General features: G+C 40.8%; 1 protein-coding gene across 2 annotated transcripts in view; it reads left to right on the forward strand.

Moving 5' to 3' along the window:
* The window catches only part of USP22 (ubiquitin specific peptidase 22), a 91,607-nt gene that overhangs the window by 20,656 nt on the left and 50,301 nt on the right, over positions 1-20,650 (forward strand). For both annotated transcript variants that reach the window (XM_064725993.1, XM_064725994.1), the window contains exon 2: positions 12,405-12,537. In XM_064725993.1, the coding sequence (XP_064582063.1) occupies positions 12,405-12,537 (133 nt within the window). The remainder of the gene's footprint in view (positions 1-12,404; positions 12,538-20,650) is intronic.

The following is a 20,650-nucleotide window of genomic DNA, read 5'->3' on the forward strand; positions in this document are numbered from 1 at the left end:
TGCTTCCAGACAGGGCACAGACATAAGGGCTTGCAGAGGGTGAGAGGTTGTGTTTGAATTCTCCTGACCTGGCTCCTGTAAGGGCAGGAGTTAAACCCATTCCTGTTCCTATTTAAAATCAGCTCTTTGTCACTAAGCTTTAGAAGCATTTTTGCTTTGCATGTAGGTTCAAGATATTCTTTGACATCTTTAAACATTTTGCTTTGCTGTCTTGTAAGTGGAGTTGTTGTATTGTGGTTTAAAGAGCATTTTGTGGGGATGTGAGGCAATGGCACATGATGGGTTCTGATGCACTGTGAATGAAGAGGTGGCATCGTGTCTGAGTGTTCTGCCTTGGTGGTTCTGTTCTGCACAACTCTGAGCTGGAATAGTTTTAGGATTTTTTTACAGTTCAGATTTTCAATTATTTAGGTTTAAAGCTGTGCCCCTTTAGAAATATCACTAACAACTGCTTGGAACTGGCCACCAGAGATGGTTCTTGGAAGTGCCCAGTTGCTCTGTAAGATGATCTTTTGTGGGGTTCAGCATTAAGGAGTTGTTCTGCTTTCTGGTTTGTTTGAGTGGGAGTTTTGTGGTTTTTTGGGTTGTTTTTGGTTTTTTTTTTTACTTTTCACACACTCCTGAACACACAGGATTTGATGTATTTGGTAGTAGAAAGGCAGATGGATTTTTATCTCCCCAGGACTGGGTAGCACTTCAACTGAAATATCATCTTCCTTTTTCATCTTTTATATTTTAATAGGAGCTTTAGAATTTCGTGTGAACAAATCAATTCAGAAAGAAACTGGTGTTTACACAGACAGGTTATATAATGCCCACATTATGTTTTCATGCTTTACATCAAGGAAGGAAGGCTTGGTTTAGTTCCTGCACTTTTAAATTTTATTTTGACCCTTTCTGCTGCAGCCCTTCCAACCCCTTCCTTTGGGAAGCTGAGGGTAGGTGAGACAAACTTCTCTCTATAATATGGCAAGTCAAAAAGTGGAGGTGTCTTGGCTTTGGTTTATTCCATCCTTTAAATGAAAATAGGGAGAAAAATCTGTTGTTGATATTATGAAATAGATTTTGACTGTAATTAACAGCCTGGGAGTTTTTCTGCTTGCTTGTCTTATCCTGGTGTTGCAAAAGCTTTTGCTGTCCTGCTGGGATTTCTGTTTGGAATGCAGAGGTGTGCTCTGGCTAAAACATGTGCTTTGCCTAATCAGCTTTCCTGGCCACTGAGCCCAGCTGGCTGCTGCACTCTGCATTTGTTTTGTCTTAACTAATTTTTATAGCCATGCTTTCAATGAAACTAACACTTTTTACATTAAATGACAAACCAAGCACAATGTCCAGAAATGAAACCCAACACTATAATCTACTCATTTTTGCTTTCACTGGGTAGCTTTATATAACCAAGCAGCCTGCTAAAAAGGAAGATGTGGAAATAATGCTGGTGGGATGTGAATGAGCTGAGCTGAAGGGATCAGCCTTTGTTGGAGGGAATGTCTATGTTGAGTTAAGGGTTTAGCACTTCCTCTGATAAGCACAGAAGATGAGTGAAGAGAGTGGGGCCTGGCTGGTCAGCACAAAATGTTCTTGTCAGATCTTGGTATTGTCGGGTTTTTGTGTTGTTTGAGGGGCCTGGAAAGGCCCGGGGTGGCCTTGGGGCAGCCCGCGTATCGAAGGACGAGAAGAGGCTTCAGTTCTTCTTTTGGTTTTTATGTTTATTAATTGTTTATCTAAAAGATTTTCTTTCAGCCTGACAGAGCTCTGCTCAGCAGCCAGCCATGAGCACACTGTGCTGCCCTCCGGGCGGGCACCTATCTTTATACCCATGGTTACGTGTACAATATTTATCATTTTTCCCCAATACCATTTATTCTTATTACTCGGTGCACTCTCAGTAATAACCAATCCGAAAGTGCCACCATCACCAAAGAAGATGGAGGAGAAGAAGAAGAAGAAGAAGGACAGGACACACCCCAATTCCTCCATCTTACTTCTCTAAACCCCCCTGTACATAAATCCTAAACCCTGTGTCTCACTCTCTAATTAACCAATCCCTTCACCATTCACCCCGGTGAAACCCTCCTATCCTCATACAGGTGTCGTCTCCTGTGTAGGACCAAAGTCCAGCCACCAGACACTTCTGGAACATTCCAGGACTCCCGAGCCCCCCAAGGTGGTCTCGGTGGCTCAGCACCTCAGGACTGAGATGCTGAGATCCCACAGGTATCTTTTGCTGGAGGTGATGCTGAATGCCATCAGCATGCAGCACTTTGGAGTCTCCTGATGGCTTCACTTCCAGGGTTGCTGCAGTCTTGCAGCTACCTTGAGTTGATAAAAAGTGTTCAAACACTCTGAAATTCAGCCAGATCTTTCCAGTTTGATCCAAATTATGAATGAACAGAAGAAATGTTAGAAGGTAAAACATGAAATAGAAAATCTGTTTCAAAATACTCATGAATCATTGTTTACATGTTTACAACAGTGACACTGGAGTTGTTGTGCAAGTTTGTTCTCCGTGAATTTGTGGAAAATAATGTTTTTGTTCTGACTTTGTGCTGAATGTGAACATTTTTCATATAGTACTCGTCAGATATACAAAGCTCTGGCCAATTCCTGCTTGGCTGTTAGTTTCAGTGGAGCTTTTTTTAATATGATGGAGCAGCTGCTTGGAAATTAAATTTAAAACAAAAACCAAACCCATAACAACAATAATAAAACCACTACCAACAAAATACCTCTGTAACCCTGTTTGTATATTTATTCTCACAGATATAAGGGCAGATTTTTTTCTTCTAGAGAATTCACACAGCTCAAAGCTGCTTTGAGCAGGAACTTCTCCCATTGCTGTGAGGGTGAGTGTCATCTGACCTGCACACAAATGTTCTTCTGGTCCTTGTAGGCAGCTCTGTGAGTGGGGTCAGGCTGAAGGTTTGAATCTCTTTGCTGGTTCTTTTTGCTGCTTTTTGAAGAATTGAATTGCAGTGAAGCTCTAGACCTCTTTTTTATTTTTTCCTTTACACAAATGTCAGTGGACAGATTTAGGGCCTGGATGTCAACTCCATTCACTTACAGGTTTGCTTCATGTTTATTAAACTGTGACTGATCAGAATCATGGTAAATTTTTTGGAGTCAAAATTACTGAGGATGACACCTCAGAAAGACACAGATAATTGCATTTGCACTATTTAAAAAGGGTAGACTTTTTCATGTGACTTTAAAAATAAAAACAAACACTTTTTTTTTACTTAGTAGCACTCCTTTTAGTAATTTACAGAAGAGACTATGCAAAATTTCAGGATGAATTTCTGTGTGCTCCAATTAAAAAATCTCAATTCAGAAATTTGTCAGTTTAGGCTGCCTGAACTAAGCAATGACCTAATATATAACTAATCTATGAATGGCCTCCAGGCAGCTGTGAGAAGAATATATAGATTTCTACTTAATACTTGTGATTGGTACATTAAGAAAACAAACAAACAAACAAAGTGTTGTTGAGTGTTTGGATATTGCTAGGAAAAAAAATCAGAGATCTCTTTAGATGTAGTCAATAAAGTGCAGTGAGGAAAGAATGCAGAACTTGCTTCTATGATTGTCATCCTACATCCTGCAGCTCTTCCTATAGCTGAAACCTTGTTAAAACACATAATAACCAAATGGTGTCTTTATTAATCCTGATAGCAGTGGGCACATTGGATGACATTTTTGTTGTGATTCCAAAGTTCTCTGTGTGGGAAGTGCCCCTTCCCTGAGCCCTCCTTATCCACAGCAGGGAGAATTCCCTGTGCCCTGATCCTGAGGCACTCACACTTTATCAGCACCTTCCCCAGTTCATTCCTATGGCAGAAGGGTAAAATGCACATATTCTGCAAAACAAAAATGTTCTAAATACATCACCAAGTGTTAGAACACAGTTGGCTGTGCACTCTGTGGAAAAAGACAGAAGCTCTTTGCTCAGAATCTATCGCCCACCTTCCTAAATACTTTGTGATTAATGTTTATTATATTATTGTGGGACTGCAGCAATTTGCAAACTCTTTAAATGGATGAAGGAGTAAATCACTGTCATGAGAATGCTTCTTTCCCAGCTGTTTTTCTGAAGATGCTTTCATTCATCTTACCAGTTTTAATAGGAAAAATCTAAGCTCCTTTTCTCTTCCAGAACATATTTTATGCTTATATTGCTTAATAATGTTTTTTCTATGCTGACGTACCTGTCTGTAGAGTTCAGAATATCCATCTAAATCTTGCCCTCTAAAGGGTGAATTGCAATTCTGACTATCTCTGTTTTATCTCCATAACTTTAGGCTTGCAAATTTGCATAAAAGTTTTGTAGTGAATGAAAGACCTCTTATTTAGCTCTAGTAGCATGAATTATTAATTTGTTTTGTATAGAGGTGTGAGGAAACAGTAAACTTCAGCTTACTGGATATCAGTCATGTTCTGTGCAAGCACATTGAGGATTTGCTTTCATTCTCTGGCAGTTCCTCAGCTTGGAGTATTCCTGAACATAAATACTCAGGTGCTGATTTTAAAATCATAAATGGAACTAGACAAGCAGAATTTCTAATTTCATATATGTGTCATATATAAGAACTCAAATAAGTTTTGACAATAGATGTGCCCTATTCAGTGTGGCCTTGGGGTTTTTAAAATCATGGAATGACTTGGGTTGGAAGGGACCTTAAAGATCAAGCAGTCACTACCAGGTGCCCTCTGTCATTCTGCTGCTGCTCATTTTCTACCCTTTGTCTTTTTTTGCCATATTTGTCCCACTGGTAAGTCACACCGTGGAGAATCTGTGTTGTAGCATCCTCCCATCCATCTTTCCTACCAGCAGAATTGCTCTGGCTTTGATCTGAGCTCATTAAGTGTCTGTATTTTTATGGCTATCACAGAGCAGTTAAAGAAAAGACAGCTGGAATATGTGTGCTTTTCCAAATGAGCCTGTAGGAGTTGTTAGGCCTTTGATCCTAAAGTCTATTTTTCCTTTCCTTTCTGAAAGGATGCTATCTAGAATATTTCCATCCAAATACTGTGGCAAACTTCCCAAGAGCATTCCTGTTTTCATAGGAAGAATCCCATTTCTTAGTTTTCCACAGGGCGAACAGGAATCTCTGCAGCCTGGGCAGGGTTGAATAAGACTCTGCATAGCATCAGGCAGCTTTGGCTGTTTAGCTCATTCCTTGAGCCCACAGAAGAGATCAATATGTTACCTAATAGGACATTTAAAAACATTTCCAGGATTTGCTGCTGTGGGGGATGCTGAGGGAGAGGAACGGATTCTGCACTGATGTGAGCACACACTGCTGCGGTCTTGGCAGGGCCCCTGTTCTCGTGTGGAATTTGCTGCTGCAGTGGTGCATTGCAGGAAATAGATAAAAATCAACACACAGAATGTTTCCATGCTATGGATGTACCCAGGGAAGGAGCAGAGCATTTGAACCTTAAGCAGCTTATGTGTTTTCACAAGGCAAATAGACTTCCCACTGTTAAAAGAATCTTACTATAGAAGGACACGTGTTTTAATTTGAATCAGGTCCATTATTTAAATGGTTTAAAAACACAATAGGCTCTTAACTGCATCTTTTATAAAGTACTTGAGAAATCATTTAGGTTTGTAAATGCTGGTGGAGGGGATGAGCACCTACCAAAGGAGAAGCAAAGAAGCAATTTCAGCATAGTCATTTGAATTCCAGAGAATTGCTTTGTTCTTGTTGAAATACAACTTTTTACTACTGTGACTATGTGCAGGAAAAGCAGAATTACATTTTTAGAGCATCCTCCTATTTTTTCCTCTAGCTCATGCTGTCTTTTAAATTGCACCACTCTTTTCCTCCCAAGTTTCATTTCAGCCTTGTACCTGTTGCAGAATTTTGTGTAAAACAAAAAATGGAAAAAGTTTTAAAAAATCACAGCATTTCAATATCCATCTCCTGAAATGACTCACATCATCCAGAATAAGGAGAGCTGGAGAAAAATCTGTGTGTAGAATTAATGATACCTACTCAGTTCTGTGTTTTGCCCCCAGACATCATTATTAATTTCATCTGGGTTATGTAGTTGTAGATTGGCTTGCAGGGTTCTCTTGATGAGAGCCCTTGAACCAAAATCATGTTTTTGTAACTTGGGTAGACTTTGGCTATGGCATGGTTCTCATTTAACAACATCTTCATTTCAGAGTGAATTCAGAAATAAATGTTGTATTTCTTTTGAGTATTGTCCATGCATGTAATCCCTATCAGATAAAAGGGAAAAAAGTTTCCTCAAGTTGCTTTCTAGCATGTTGAGTTTCCTTTTTCTCCTCCACAGTTGATTCAGTTACAGACAGAAGTAGGACTCACTGGAATCAGCAGCAAGCTGCTCACATGGTCATAATGGTATATTTTTATTTACACTCCATCTGAGAACTGTGATGTTATTTAACAGCTTAGGCCATTTCATCTTTAATTATAAATTGTGATATTGTTGTCTTCAAACTTCAAGCAGATGGTCAGAGCCAAGTGTCCTGTTCAGTCTGGGAGAGCTGTGCAGACATCTCCTCTCTGCCTTTTTTTTTTGGTTCTGCTGCTGTCTAAACAAACATTTAAAATAACCCAGTTTATGAAGTTACCTGTGGTATTCTGAGCACTTACCAAACTCAAAAATTCTGTAACTAGTGCACAGTTTTGCTTGTACAAATATAACCTTTATGGGTACCCCTGACCTCAGTGGGTCTGAAAATAAAATTTACAATATTGATGGCATGTACTTTTAAAGACAAAATTGACATTTCCAATCTTTCTAATTAAGACTTGGTTGCAGGAAGTGAGTGAACAATACTTAAGTTGATTTTTAAATTATTTAGAGCTGATGTGTCAGAGCAGTGCACTGACTCAGAGTAACTGAATCATCCTATCAGCATGTGGAGGAGTGATTTATATGCCATATCATGCAGAACTGTAGAATCAATTCCTTCTTTTTGTCTCTTCAACTCTAAGAACACGGCTTTGAAGTTTAAATGATTTAAATATCTGAACTGTCCCAGCCCCTGCACGGGTGTTTGATGGATTTGTGACAGACTGGTGTCAGGAGCACAGCACAGGGAGTCTGGGAGTAAATACAGACTGAGGAGTGACAGAATTGTTGTGAGGCAGATTTGACCCATTTTTGTTACTCTTGAGGTACTCAGGAGCAAGAAATGCTCAGGAGCAAGAAATGCTCTTGGCTGTGCTTCACCACTGGCTCTGTCCCCCACAGGGCAGGAGAAACTCCACTGTTGGAACGGCCATAGGGCTCCATCTTCAGCTGTGCTTGGTTTCAGGGCCTTTGTGATTATCTGTCCTTTTTTCCTTTCAGAAAATAGGCCAAGGGAAGCACACTGTTCATCACTCAGTGTGAGCTGCTGGGGCTGCTTCAGATCTGGGAGAGAATTGGTTGCAAGATGAATGAATAAGAATAAAAATAAAACTCTGTGTCCAGGCTGTGATCTAAACATAGCAAGGGGAATAGAATAGGCAAAAATTCCCAGAGAGGATTGACTGTTCCTAAAATGTGAATATTAAGGCCTGGAACACTGAATATGTGAGAAAAATGCTTAAATTTTCCTTCAGTGTCTTGATCTATGGCCCAGTGAAGGCATTTGCACTTCATTTTAAAAAATTTTCAGTCTAAGGTCTCTGACTTTGCTGGTTTGGATTTGTTTTTTCTCCTTTCCCCTGGTCTGTTATTAAGGCAATGAACACTGCAAACCTTAACTCAGTCTCCTCACTTTTGTCCATGTGTCTGTAAGGGATTAAGGATTCGAGAAAGCAAAGTTTTATTGCAGGAACTGTCACAGATTCCTAAGGCTCTACACAAGTGTTGCTTTCACCTTCTTTCGAGTGCTCTGAAGCACAACCTTGTAAGGAAGAGTTTGGCAGAGCTGAGGTAACACTTGTGGAGCACAAACACTGCTCCTGGGGAACAGAGCAGGTTCTGGTGGCAAACTTGGGCATGGAGGCAGAATTTCCCACATGTAACTCTATTCTCTGGGCAGGCATATGTAGACCTGCCCAACAAACACCTTAATCTGTGCAGACTGAGAATAAAGTTGTCTCTGAAGAAGGTTTGGGCTGGAAAATGAAGGATACCCACCAGAAACTTCCAGTAATGATTATAACATGTTAGAAAATTAAATACTTCCTCTTTTTTTTTCTGATGTATCTAAGCATTACATTTGTTTTACACAAAAGACTTTAAAAGTTGGAAAAATAAAGTAGATTTGATTTGGGAAGCTTTTACTTTCCTAATGCTACAAATCTGTACCTGATCAAACATTTCAGGGATCCATAACCCGTGTTTGCTTTAAGACTGCCTTAAGAATCTGCTTCTTTGAGTTACTTGTGAACACCTACAGGGCAGCAACACCTTCCTTATGATCTTTTAACCTCCCAAGCCTCCCACTGGCTTGTTAGTGTTACCTCCACCATCTTTTCCCCTGTACCTTTGTGGTGGAGATGTTTTGCAGACTGTGAAAGGTAGGAGGTCTTTGGCTTACAAGCTTGTAGCTAAAAACCTCTCTGTTCTCCAAGTGCTTTGATATATTTAGTGTGAGCATAAGAGGCAAGACTCCTAAGTACCACAGTGGAAAACTTCTAAAAAGATGTTTTCCTCTTATCATATACAGTTAAATAAAAATTGTACTTCTAAAGCTGTTTCTGAAATAGCTGCAGATGTGGAAGGAGAGTTTGTAATAGCTCAGGTCACTGGATGCCTCTTGCTTTCCCTGCACTGTTGGCATTGTGGGGATGGTTTATTTCCATTTCCATTGCCATTGGCTGGTTTGAGGAGCCAGTATTACATGAGGTTCAGACAGGTTTGTGGGTTTTTAGAACAACTGATGCTCCTGCCCTGTGTGACCTCCTTGCTTTAGGTGGAGCCTGAGCTGGCCCAGGACAGCAGAGCAGGAGCTGTTGGACAGAACATCAGTGGATGTGTTCATTCTCTCCACTGCTATTCTGATGGTTTGATGGTAAACTAGTAATAAGCTGTTCTGACAATTTGGCAAGATTTGGAGTGTCAGCACTCGAGGTTTTGTCCTAGTGATGCCTGCTGCTTTCTTTTTTAACTCATTTTATATCGTGGCTGTTCACAGCATTGAGAGCAGTTGTTGAACTCTTGCCTTGCCTTAGGGGAGATCCCAGCCAGCTCCCCTGGGTGTGTCAGGCTCTGGTGTTTGCCCCCTCCTCTGCTGGGCTGAACCTCCTCTAGAGGGTCCAAACCCATTGCTGGGGCTGGGCCTGTGGGTTAGCCCAGCCCTGGGAGCAGTACAGGAATTGAGGGAATTCCTCAGTTGAGATGCTGTCAGAACTGTCAGGAAATCTCTGTATGTGCACACACCATTTATATTGTGCAGGACCATTCTTTCCTATCATTTAAAAAGGATTATACTCTTCCAGAAGGAAAACATTCACAGCCTCCTCTGGTTTCTGTGTGTGGTTTGTTGGAATATCAGAGCAAAAACAAAGGGAACAGACAGAGGTTTAGTGTGGATTGAAGGAAGACTGGTTGGGGACATGAAGATGAGGGATTGTGGATGATGGAGAGATGAGGGTGAGGATAATACAGGAAGGAAGCAGAATAACAGTGGGAGAGAGTGTGAAGGAAAGGGAAAACTCTTGGATAAGGAAGGGATGTTCCTGTATCTTGAGGGAGGAGAAGTGACAGGTTGATTCTGTAGCTGAAATCCTGGTTGAGTTCCCCAGAGTATCCAGCCATAAGCAAGACCTAACTTGCCTTTTTAAAAAGTTGAATGCTGTTTTAAAACAAGCTGGTGACTGTATGGATCCAACTGCTTCTCATTACTCATTTGCAGTATTCTGTTTCATCTTAAGACTGTAGCCTCAAGAGATGGGAGCAGGGTGGGAGTATTATGAAACAAAGTGATTTGATTATTTGGGGTGGGGTAGGAGAGTGGCAGCTTTGTTTTAACTTAGCAAATTGTTTAAAAGCACAGACAGATGACAAGGAGACAGCTAATCTGGTTAAGAATAGCCACTGTGGTTTTTGATATTGATTTCTTTCCTCACTCTCTCTTTTAACCTTGTTTTCTTACAACTTCTGAAAAGCCACCTTGAGCTAACCTGAGCAAACAGAGGATATGGATAAAACAGCTTCCTTCCAAGAGGTCATTGAACTGCTCTTTCAACTTTCACTAAATTCCTTATACATTCTTCAATTTATTTTAATTTCCACTGCAATAAAAACTCTTTACGGTACAAATTTTCTGCCTTTTAGCCTAAAATGACCAGCTTTTACATGCTTGTTATGTCATGTGTTTACAATACATTTCATGCTAAAAGATTTATTTTTAGCTGGCTCAGTAAAAGAGCTGCTTGCTGGAGTTGTTGTCATAGCAGCAATCTTAACAGATAGGCTGATCCCATTTAGCTTCTGCGGCCGTTAGGCAACAGTTTGACAGTTCTGCAGCATTTTTCTAAAGATGGAAATTGTGCTGGTGGTGGTGAATTTTTTTTGGCCCAACTTTAAAATATTTCTTCCTGTAGGTGTGTGGAGTTCGATTCAACATTTTCCCCTAACAACTTATGATAACTTTGAATACACAACATGTGAGATTCAGAATTTAAGTCTTAATTTGTAAGAGCATGAAAATAAATTACATGGTGCAACATATTGCAAGCTGCTTTGATGATTTTTTTTTAAAAAGCCAAAAGTATTCTGAGAGAAAAATGCCAGACTAGAGAACAAGATTGTGCATCATTTATTCAGCAGTAATTTTAAGTTGTGGCAGACTGGGCAAATATTACTGAAGAATTTTGTGGGTTGTTTTTGATGAAATGCACTGCCTGGGTTAGATGATATCTTGGGATTTTAGTAATCCCAATTCTTATTTTTTTTAGTATGAAGAGAAATGGGTCCTTCTATATTGTCAAGCAAAGAAATAGTATTTTCAGATTAGGCTGTAAAATCAGACATAGCTCTAAGTGTTCTTTGTAGCTCTAAGCTGTTACAGAAGTTCAGTTGCCCTCATACATAGGTCTGAATGCAGTTCTGAGATGAAAAGTGAATTTACTGCAAGGAATTCTCCTGTCTGTAACTTTCAGTCAGATGGTATTGAACCTCAATTGCTTTCAGTGTGGTTGAGCAGAAGAGTTACCCTGAAAACTCTCTTAAGTCTCTTATTAAACAGAGTAATTAAAACACATTATTGAAGTACTTTAGTTTAATGCTAAGAGATGAGTTCAGATGCTGTTGGCTTAGAGTGCTTCAAATGTGATTAGGAGTCAAAAAGTCAATTTAACCTTCCAGTGACTTTTTTTAGTCCTTAAGATTCACTTGTTGAAATATATTGCTATCATAGACTGTCATATCAGGGGTGTTAATTTATTAATTTCCAATGAATCAGGGCAACTTTCCTCCTGTCCATTCTGGGCAGTTTTGGGGAAACTTTCATTGCTTTCAGCTCCTGGTCCAAAGCCAGTCTCAGAATGGCAGAGACAACTTCTGTAACTCTGGCTGGGATGGGTTTGATACTGTGCCACTGTTCTTTGGACTAATGTAGAAAAATCTAATGAGGGAATCTGGCAGAATCTCTCAGCAGAGCAATGAAATATCAAATACCCACACACATTTTAATGTCCAGGTTGTATTACAGCTCTTGAGAGCATCAAGGAGGTTGGTGCTGTGAAAAAGCAGAATTCTTGCTGTGGTCCCACCACCCCAACTGCTGCCTCTTCACCCCTCAACCCCTCTGCTGGGCAGCTCCTTTCCCTGGGCTCTGGTGTTCATCTGAATAAATCTCTTGGACAAATGGAGGAGTTTCCTGTGTTCTGTCCAGCTGCTGGTTTAGCACATGAGGACAGAACAGTTTCCTATGCTGGTTTTGCACACAAGGACAGAACAATTTCCTATGCTGGTTTTGCACATGAGGACAGAACAATTTCCTATGCTGGTTTTGCACATGAGGACAGAACAGTTTCCTATGCTGGTTTTGCACATGAGGACAGAACAGTTTCCCTGTTATGCTGGTTTTGCACATGAGGACAGAACAGTTTCCTATGCTGGTTTTGCACATGAGGCCAGAACAGTTTCCCTGTTATGCTGGTTTAGCACATGAGGACAGAACAGTTTCCTATGCTGGTTTTGCACATGAGCACAGAACAGTTTCCCTGTTATGCTGGTTTAGCACATGAGCACAGAACAGTTTCCTATGCTGGTTTAGCACACAAGCACAGAACAGTTTCCCTGTTATGCTGGTTTTGCACACAAGCACAGAACAGTTTCCCTGTTATGCTGGTTTAGCACATGAGCACAGAACAGTTTCCCTCCTGTTGTGCAGCAATCCCACAGTGAGAGGGAAGGGCAGCCATGAGAGCTGTGCCTGGGCTGGGGGATGTTTCTGGCTCTCACAACCTGTGTCTGTTTTGCTGTTTCAGGCAAAGTCGTGCATTTGTCATATGTGTGGTGCCCACCTGAACAGACTCCACTCTTGCCTCTACTGTGTCTTCTTTGGCTGTTTCACAAAGAAACATATTCACGAGCACGCGAAGACAAAGCGACACAATTTAGGTGAGTTCTCCTCCCAGTGGTGCTCATCATCCTCTCTGTTATCCCTCTCCATTCCAGGCCAGCAGAGTGAGATTTTCTTGTAGCTACCTCATTAGGCAGAGAGATAATTTTATATTTGGGGTTTGGGTTAGTTTAGTGGTATTATTCTAAACTTGGTGCTTAAACTTCCATTGCATCACTGTTCAGTTTATCTTTGCAGTTAAAAATTTCCTTAGTAGCTTGGTATTTATGAATTAATGTCATATTTAAAAATGTGAGGAGGCAGAGTTTGGGGTTTTTTTTCCTAAGTGTTAAAAATGGTGGGTTTGATGCCTGGAACTAGAACATTTATTTCAGTAAATTTTTTTTTCAGGAGGTCATGTTCACTTCTTTTATTGCTGAGGAAAACACCCATCATTTCTATCACAAAGAAGGCTAATCAAGTAGCAGAATAATCAGAATTATTTAAATTGCTGAAGTTTGGAGGCGGGGGGAGTTTCTTCATTTTTCTGTGTTGGCTTCTTGTTTCTGTTGGGGTCAGTAACCTAAGTAGTAACAAACCAGTTTAATTCATATGGATTACCTTTCCCTCAACAGTCTCATAAAATGCTGATTTCAAGGCCAAGAAGTTCTGTTCTGTCAGCTTTGGTGCTATTTCATGTTCAAAGCCAAAAGCCTTTGTTTTTGTTTCAAATTACCTATTGCTTATAGTTCAGAACATTATTGAGTTATAATGCAAAATCCTGATCCATATTAAAATTCTGTTTTCAAATGGATGAATATAATTTTTCTCCAAATTAAAATACATTCTTGGTGGGGTTATGTAAGAAACAGGGAAAAAAAAGGCATTATTTCATGGCATAAATTTCCTCTTGACCAGCGTGGCCACCATTCCTAATTTAATTTATCCTAAAGTGCTTATGGAACAAACTGTCTTTATTTTCCATGAAGACAGAGAAGCTCCAGAAGGCCAACAGAGCTGTGTACTCCTGTGCTTAAGAAATGGGTGTGTGAGTTTACTATTTATGGAAAAGATTATTTAAACCAGCAGATCGTTATAATTTCTTCCTCCATATGTGTCAAGAAAGAAAAAGATGAAGCTCAGTAGTGGTGGAATTTAAGTTTGTAAATGTCTTGAAAAACAGAATACTGGAAAATAGTCCTGAAAATTCCATCATGGTGTGGCTGAGAGCTCTGGGACTGCTCAGCTCCCAGGAGAGGCTCAGGGGAACCTCCTGAATGGGTACAGATACCTGAAAGAGGGTTCAAAAAGTGTCCTGGGCTCTTTCCAGTGGTGGCCAGGAGGCAAAGAGGACAAAGTGAAATACAGGAAGCTGTGTCTGATTACCCAAACTGGAACAAGCTGCCCTGAGAGGTTGTGGAGGGTCTATCCCCAGATTTATTCAGAATTTCTCAGGACAAGGGCCTGGGCAGCCTGGATGTGCTGGGTGGCCCTGCTGGAGCAGGGGCTGCACAAGGAGACCTCAGAGGTCCCTGCCAACCTCAGCCATTCTCTGAAAACTGAAAATACCAACCCAACCCTGTGTGACATCTTCGAATTGCTTTTTGCAGAGTGTGATCTCAAAGAGCTTTTAGAGTCAATTCATTAGCTGAATTTTTTTTGGAATCTCTACCAATGTGGAAGTGTAAATTATTTGAGGTAAACGTGAAGAATTTCTGGTAAAAGGGGTGTGTGGGTGTATATATATATATATATATATATATAAAAAACAACCTTTTATGCTAATACAAGTTTATGGCCACATTTAAGGTTTAAAAAATACTGTGCTAAATTGAGACTGCCAGCAGTATTTACCTGTTTATCTGTGGACACTTTGTAAACACTGTAATATTTTTACCACTAAACTCACCATATTTATGGGGAACCTTTTAAAAAAGCTTTATAATTGCACACATTCTCAGCTGCTGTTTATGTATTTGGGAAGCTTAAATTCTGGTTATTTTTTTTGCAAGACAGAATTTGCTGTTGTCTGCTGTAGTGAATTAGCTTGTGTTTCCTTAAAGGAAAACCAAAACTGGATGGTGGAGGAGGGAGATTCTTAAAAATGCTCTTGCTTAGGGACTGTTGTGATTGTTGTCCTGGTATTTGACAATTAAGGCTGTGTCAGAAAAGGTATGTCCCAAAAGGAATAGCCTTTAGATAAAAAAGGGCAAGAGTTAATTAAGCCAAAGCACAAAATACTTTACTGAATAATCCCAAAAAGGATTCTTCTGCAGCTAAATATAAATTACTTGGTGCACAAATACACATAATGTGAAGATTGTGCAAGTGACTGCTTGATTTCTAGTTTTGGAGATTCCTTTCTCTCCATTTTTTAATGTATATTTTGGTGTTTAATTTCCAGCTGCATGTAAAATCAGCTTTGAAAATATTTTTGTAGTTTTACTAGTGCTTTTGGTTGCTTTTCCTGCTGCAGTTTTAGTTGGGAAAATAACATCTGATAGGCAAAAACAAGTTAAGTGCTTTGAAATTTCAAAACGAAGAGGAATTATTTTAAAGCACTTGGTGAGTTTTTGCTGAGCCAACATCAGTCTCCATGGAGACAGGCAGGAGCTGCACACTTTGTGAGAAATACCATGGATTTCAGCTGGAACAGCTGGCTGAGCGTGGCAGGGATGTGTTTGCAGCTCTGCTGTCTTCCAGGAGGCTCCAGCCTCAGATTCCAGAGGGGTTTTAAATCCATCCCTTGCTGTCTCTGCCTGCCTGAGCCATCTGAATTAGGCACTGACTTTACAGTGATTCCTGTGCTCTTGGATCTGCCTCCCTGTTCAATGTATATTAATAATGCTGGGCTTCTGTCTGATTTTCGGCTGTTTGGAGGGCCTGGAAAGGCCCGGGGTGGCCTTGGGGCAGCCCGCGTATCAAAGGACGAGAAGAGGCTTCAGTTCTTCTTTCGGTTTTTATGTTTATTAATTGTTTATCTAAAAGATGTTCTTTCAGCCGAACAGAGATCTGCTCAGCAGTCAGCCATGAGCACACTGTGCTGCCCTCCCGGGCAGCCACGTATCTTTATACCCATTGTTACGTGTACAATATTTATCATTTTTCCCCAATACCATTTATTCTTATAACTGGGTGCACTCTCAGTAATAACCAATCCAAAGGTGCCACCGTGGCCAAAGAAGATGGAGGAGAAGAGGAAGAAGAAGAAGGACAGGACACACCCCAATTCCTCCATCTTACTCCTCTAAACCCCCCTGTACATAAATCCTAAACCCTGTGTCTCACCCTCTAATTAACCAATCCCTTCACCATTCACCCCGGTGAAGCCCTCATCCTTGTCGTCTCCTGTGTAGGATCAAAGTCCAGCCACCAGACACTTCTGGAACATTCCAGGACTCCCGAGCCCCCCAAGGTGGTCTCGGTGGCTCAGCACCTCAGGACTGAGATCTTGAGATCCGACATGTGTTTATTAATTGCTTATCTAAAAGATTTTCTTTTGGCTTGACAGAGCTCTGCTCAGCAGCCAGCCATGAGCACACTCCCCTCCCTCCGGGCGGTCACCTATCTTTATACCCAAAGTTACGTGTACAATATTTATCATTTTTCCCCAATACCTTTCACCCTTATTACTCAGTGCACTTTTAGTAACAACCAATCTCAAAGTGCCACTATTACTACAGAAAATAGAAGAAAAGAAGAAAAAAAAGAAAGACAAGACACGCCCCAATTCCTCCATCTTACTTCTCTAAACTTCTCTGTACAAAAATCTTAAACTCTGTGTTTCCCTTTCTAATTAGCTAATCTCTTCACCATTCACTCCAGTGAAATCTTCTTATCTTCATACAGGTGTCGTCTCCTGTGGGATCTCAGCACCTCAGTCCTGAGGTGCTGAGTCACCGAGACCACCCTTGGGGGGCTCGGGAGTCCTGGAATGTTCCAGAAGTGTCTGGTGGCTGGACTTTGATCCTACACAGGAGACAACAAGGATGAGGGCTTCACCGGGGTGAATGGTGAAGGGATAAGTTAATTAGAGGGTGAGACACAGGGTTTAGGATTTCTGTACAGGGGGGTTTAGGGAAGTAAGATGGAGGAATTGGGGCGTGTCCTGTCCTTCTTCTTCTTCTTCTTCTCCTCCATCTTCTGTGGTGATGGTGGCACTTTGGGATTGGTCATTACTGAAAGTGCACTGGGCAATAAGAATAAAAAGGATTGGGGAAAAATGATAAATATTGTACACGTAACTTTGGGTATAAAGATAGGTGACCGCCCGGAGGGCAGGACAGAGTGTGCTCATGGCTGGCTGCTGAGCAGAGCTCTGTCGGGCCGAAAGAAAATCTTTTAGATAAACAATTAATAAACATAAAAACCGAAAGAAGAACTGAAGCCTCTTCTCGTCCTTTGATACGCGGGCTGCCCCAAGGCCACTCCGGGCCTTTCCAGGCCCTTCAAACAGCCGAAAACCGGACAGTCTCCTGTGTAAGATCAAAGTCCAGCCACCAGACACTTCTAACAACATTCCAAAACTCTCAAACTCCCCCAGAGTAGTCTCAGTGACTCGGCACCTCAGTCCTGAGGCGCTGAGATCTCACAGGCTTCATTTCATGTATTGTGTGAGTTGTGGGTGTGGGTGCTGGGTAGGTGAGGTGAGATCCAGCCAAGGAGCTGCTTTTTCCATCCCTGCATTGCTCAGTCCCTCCCAGTCAGCCTCCAGGACCGGCTGATGCTCCCCCTGGGCTCTGTGTCTTTGTCAGGAGTTGGGAAATGCTGAGAGCAAAGTCCTTGCTGAGCTCCTCTGGGATTTTTTCCTGCTTTTGATCCTGTCAGATGTTTCTTTTTCCCTACCTGAACAATTTTTATCTTCTCTTATTGAAACTCTTGTATGATTCTTAATATCATACTTCACTTTGCCAGTTCTAATGTGTCCATTTCTGGTGCCAGCCCTTTGGATTAAGACAGTTTACTGTTGTTAATGACTTGCATTCTTAGTTAATACTTCCATGACTTCTATTTTGTGCTTCTTAACCTGCTGTTCAACACAGAGCTGATATTGTTACTTGAGATTTAAATTCAGGGACTCCTAAACTTCTTTTCTGGTTGGTGTTACTTGTCTGCCTCTTTAGTGGGTGGAGTTTCACTCTTGGTGCTATTGCCTATTTGCTAGGTAACCTGAAATCCTTCTGCATTTATTTTGATTATCCTAAATGAATGTGTGCCATCAACATACTCTGTCATCCTCCTAAATAATCCTTCCAAATCAGGTTCAGCACCTGGGGAATCTGCTGGTGGATTCTATCCTTGTAAAAATTGATGGTTTCTTCCTTATCTTTCCTGCAGCTGCTCAGTGAAGGAAAGTACACAATAACTTAGTCCCAGAGTAGCAGAAGCAGGAAGATGTCTGTGAACACAGCTCTAAAAGACAAGATGGCACTATGAAGTTCATCTCAAAACTGCAGCAGTGATTAATTTATCAGTTTCCTGACTGGGACTGAAAATTCCTGGGCAGACAGCAAATGAAGTTTCAGTATTCTTTCTGAGTGAATATTTTCTGTTATTTTTTTAATACACACACACTCATAGCTGCAGAAAAACCCACTGCTATAGGGCTTACAATCCAGGTATTTCTGAATGGGGTCAAGGAGCTGGAATTAATATTCCACTCATAACAACTTAACATAAAATGCTTTGACACACTGTGGTTCCTGTAAATTAACAGTTAAAAGCACATTTTCAATCTAGATTCCATAGGGACTCCAGGACATTTTTTCTTCATCTTATCTTTCCTGGCTTGGATTCATGTGGAGTTGTAGGATGATATTCTAAACCATCACAGAGTGTACAGCACAGGGGCTGCCCATTTGGCTCCTGGTGTTAAGTGGTTTGCAGGATCATATTGGGTGCTTGCCATGTTTGGATTGCAGGCAAAATGAATTTAAACATTAAAATTCTAGATCCATATGGGGCCAATAGGCATCTTGAAGACTTCAGATCCACAAAAACACTTCTCACCTGTTGACTCCTGTTTTAAAAAAAGAAAAAGCAGCACTAATGGAATAGTTGTACCTTGAGTATTAGGAGAAGATACTGAATGTGAGAGGGAAGGATAATGCTTGACTATGACTGTAGTTTTTAATGTGGATTAAAAGATTTTGGCAACAGCAGGAAGCTTGAGGTTTGTTTTTGTTTGTTTTTTTTTTCCCTGACAGTAAATATCTGGAGTTCTCAATGGCTGGATGATAATTTAGCAGGAGTAGTCCCTTTTCTACTTCTTTTCCTCCCTTCTTACCAGCTCAGGAATTCTGAGCTGTGGTGCAGGTTCCAGGTGCCAGGAAATCAGGAGGAAGGCAATCAGATGCCTGCTTTGTGCTGATAGATCAGAGACAAGATCCAGTGGAGAACTGGCTGAAGTTTAACAAATCACTTCTTGGGAACCTGAGCCAATTACCTGGAATGGGTTTAATGATTAACACTCAAGGTGAGAAATCAGGGAGCATGAATTAGCTTTGGATATTGGCTTGAAATGGTCTGAAAGAATTGCAAATTTAGCCTCCTTTGTTACAGAAGTTGAAGGAAATGCAGGTTTCTTGCATAGAACACAGACAGTGTTGATTTGAGGTTGATAATATGCCAAGACTGAGTCACAGAAATTCACAATGGAATTAATTTCAGTACAGGTAAAAACTGACCTGAATTCTGAGCTGCTACTGGAGGTTTTTTCCTACTTGAGTGCACCCAGAGATCCAAGGGAGACGATACCACAACATGATTCACAAATATCTCCTATCTGATGAATGATATCAAATATTACTGTGAAGTATCCCATTCCCAGCTGAGCAAAGTCAGTTCTTTTCACCTGGATCTTTCAAAAACTGAACATCCAAGGTTTTTACCTGGATAAGATACTCACACTCTGGATGTGGCACACTTCCCTGCTTTTGCTGTATTCCCATCATCTCTGGTCTCCAACATTTTCACAAGGACATCAGTGGATATAGCTGGAAAATAAAGCCCTTGGGCTTAACTAAAACCCTTTACTTGGCTCCAGCTGCAGTTTGAAGACTTTTTGCTGCCAGATTTAAACTTTCACCCCAGAGCTGTTGTTTTTTAAAACTTAGTGTTCCTTGCACCATAGATAAAGTTGTTGTCGTTGCTGCGTGATCTTCTGTGCTGCCTCCTTGTTTCTCCAGGCTGATAGTTTTATTTTTTAATGAAAAATAAAATATATTTGCATTCCTCTCTTGGGTTGCAGCTGCTTATAATTTTGTATGTAAAGGAGTCTGAGGAGATCAGACTTTAAAGGAAGGGAAGCTTGTTGTCAGGACAGGAGGTATAAAAGCAGAGAAAAATGTTACATTCCAAGAGGTCTTTTCATTCTTAAATTGCTCTGCCTGTGATCACCAAGTAGGTATTTTGAATTCCTAAACCAGGAATCTAGATTGATCAAATTTAATAAAATGACATTGTGATTCTTCTAAATTGCTTTTGGTTCTTCCTTGTGGAAGAAGGTAGATTTCTACTTGCTGTATATTTTATTTTCCAAGGGTAATAAATTCTGCATGGGTATTAAGCTAAAACTGAACTTCAGTGATTTCATCCCTCTGTACCTTCCTGAGAGAAGGGTTGGAGTAGTTTTAGGAAAAGCAGATCCTGGAAGTTGGGAGCAGCAGCCATTCCACAGGAGCTCCCTAAAGGAGATGTTCATTGTGAGGAATGTGGGGCAGACTTTGGGTTAATCCCAAACACCTGGCCATTATTCCTAGGTTGGCAGTTCCCAAACTTTTTATGAATTTGAGGCCTTTTTGTTAGTTTTGTGATCTAAAATATCAACACAAATACCAGTGCTGCAGTTTGCATTCTCATGCTTCACTGTCATGTTTTGTAAGGAATTTTCTGGCCAGGTGTTTCAGTTTGGGATAGAGCTTCATGGCACTTCTGTTTAAAACAAAAAGGATTTAGCCTAACAATGAGGTGGAATTAGTTTCAGTCCCCCCAGTCCTTTGAGGGAGAAAGTTTTGTGTGGACTTTGTCCTTTGGGTGTGGTAACTTCAGTCAGTGCTGAGGAATTGCTTGCTTGGGTAGAGTTTCTGCCTGTAAAACAGCCCCTTCAGTGGTTCCTCTGTTCTTCTTCACCTCAAGACAACCAGAATAAGAAAGTTTAAGTGTATTTCAAGG

This window comes from Zonotrichia leucophrys, chromosome 14 (assembly GCF_028769735.1).
Source record: "Zonotrichia leucophrys gambelii isolate GWCS_2022_RI chromosome 14, RI_Zleu_2.0, whole genome shotgun sequence".
Taxonomy (NCBI): Eukaryota; Metazoa; Chordata; class Aves; order Passeriformes; family Passerellidae; genus Zonotrichia; species Zonotrichia leucophrys.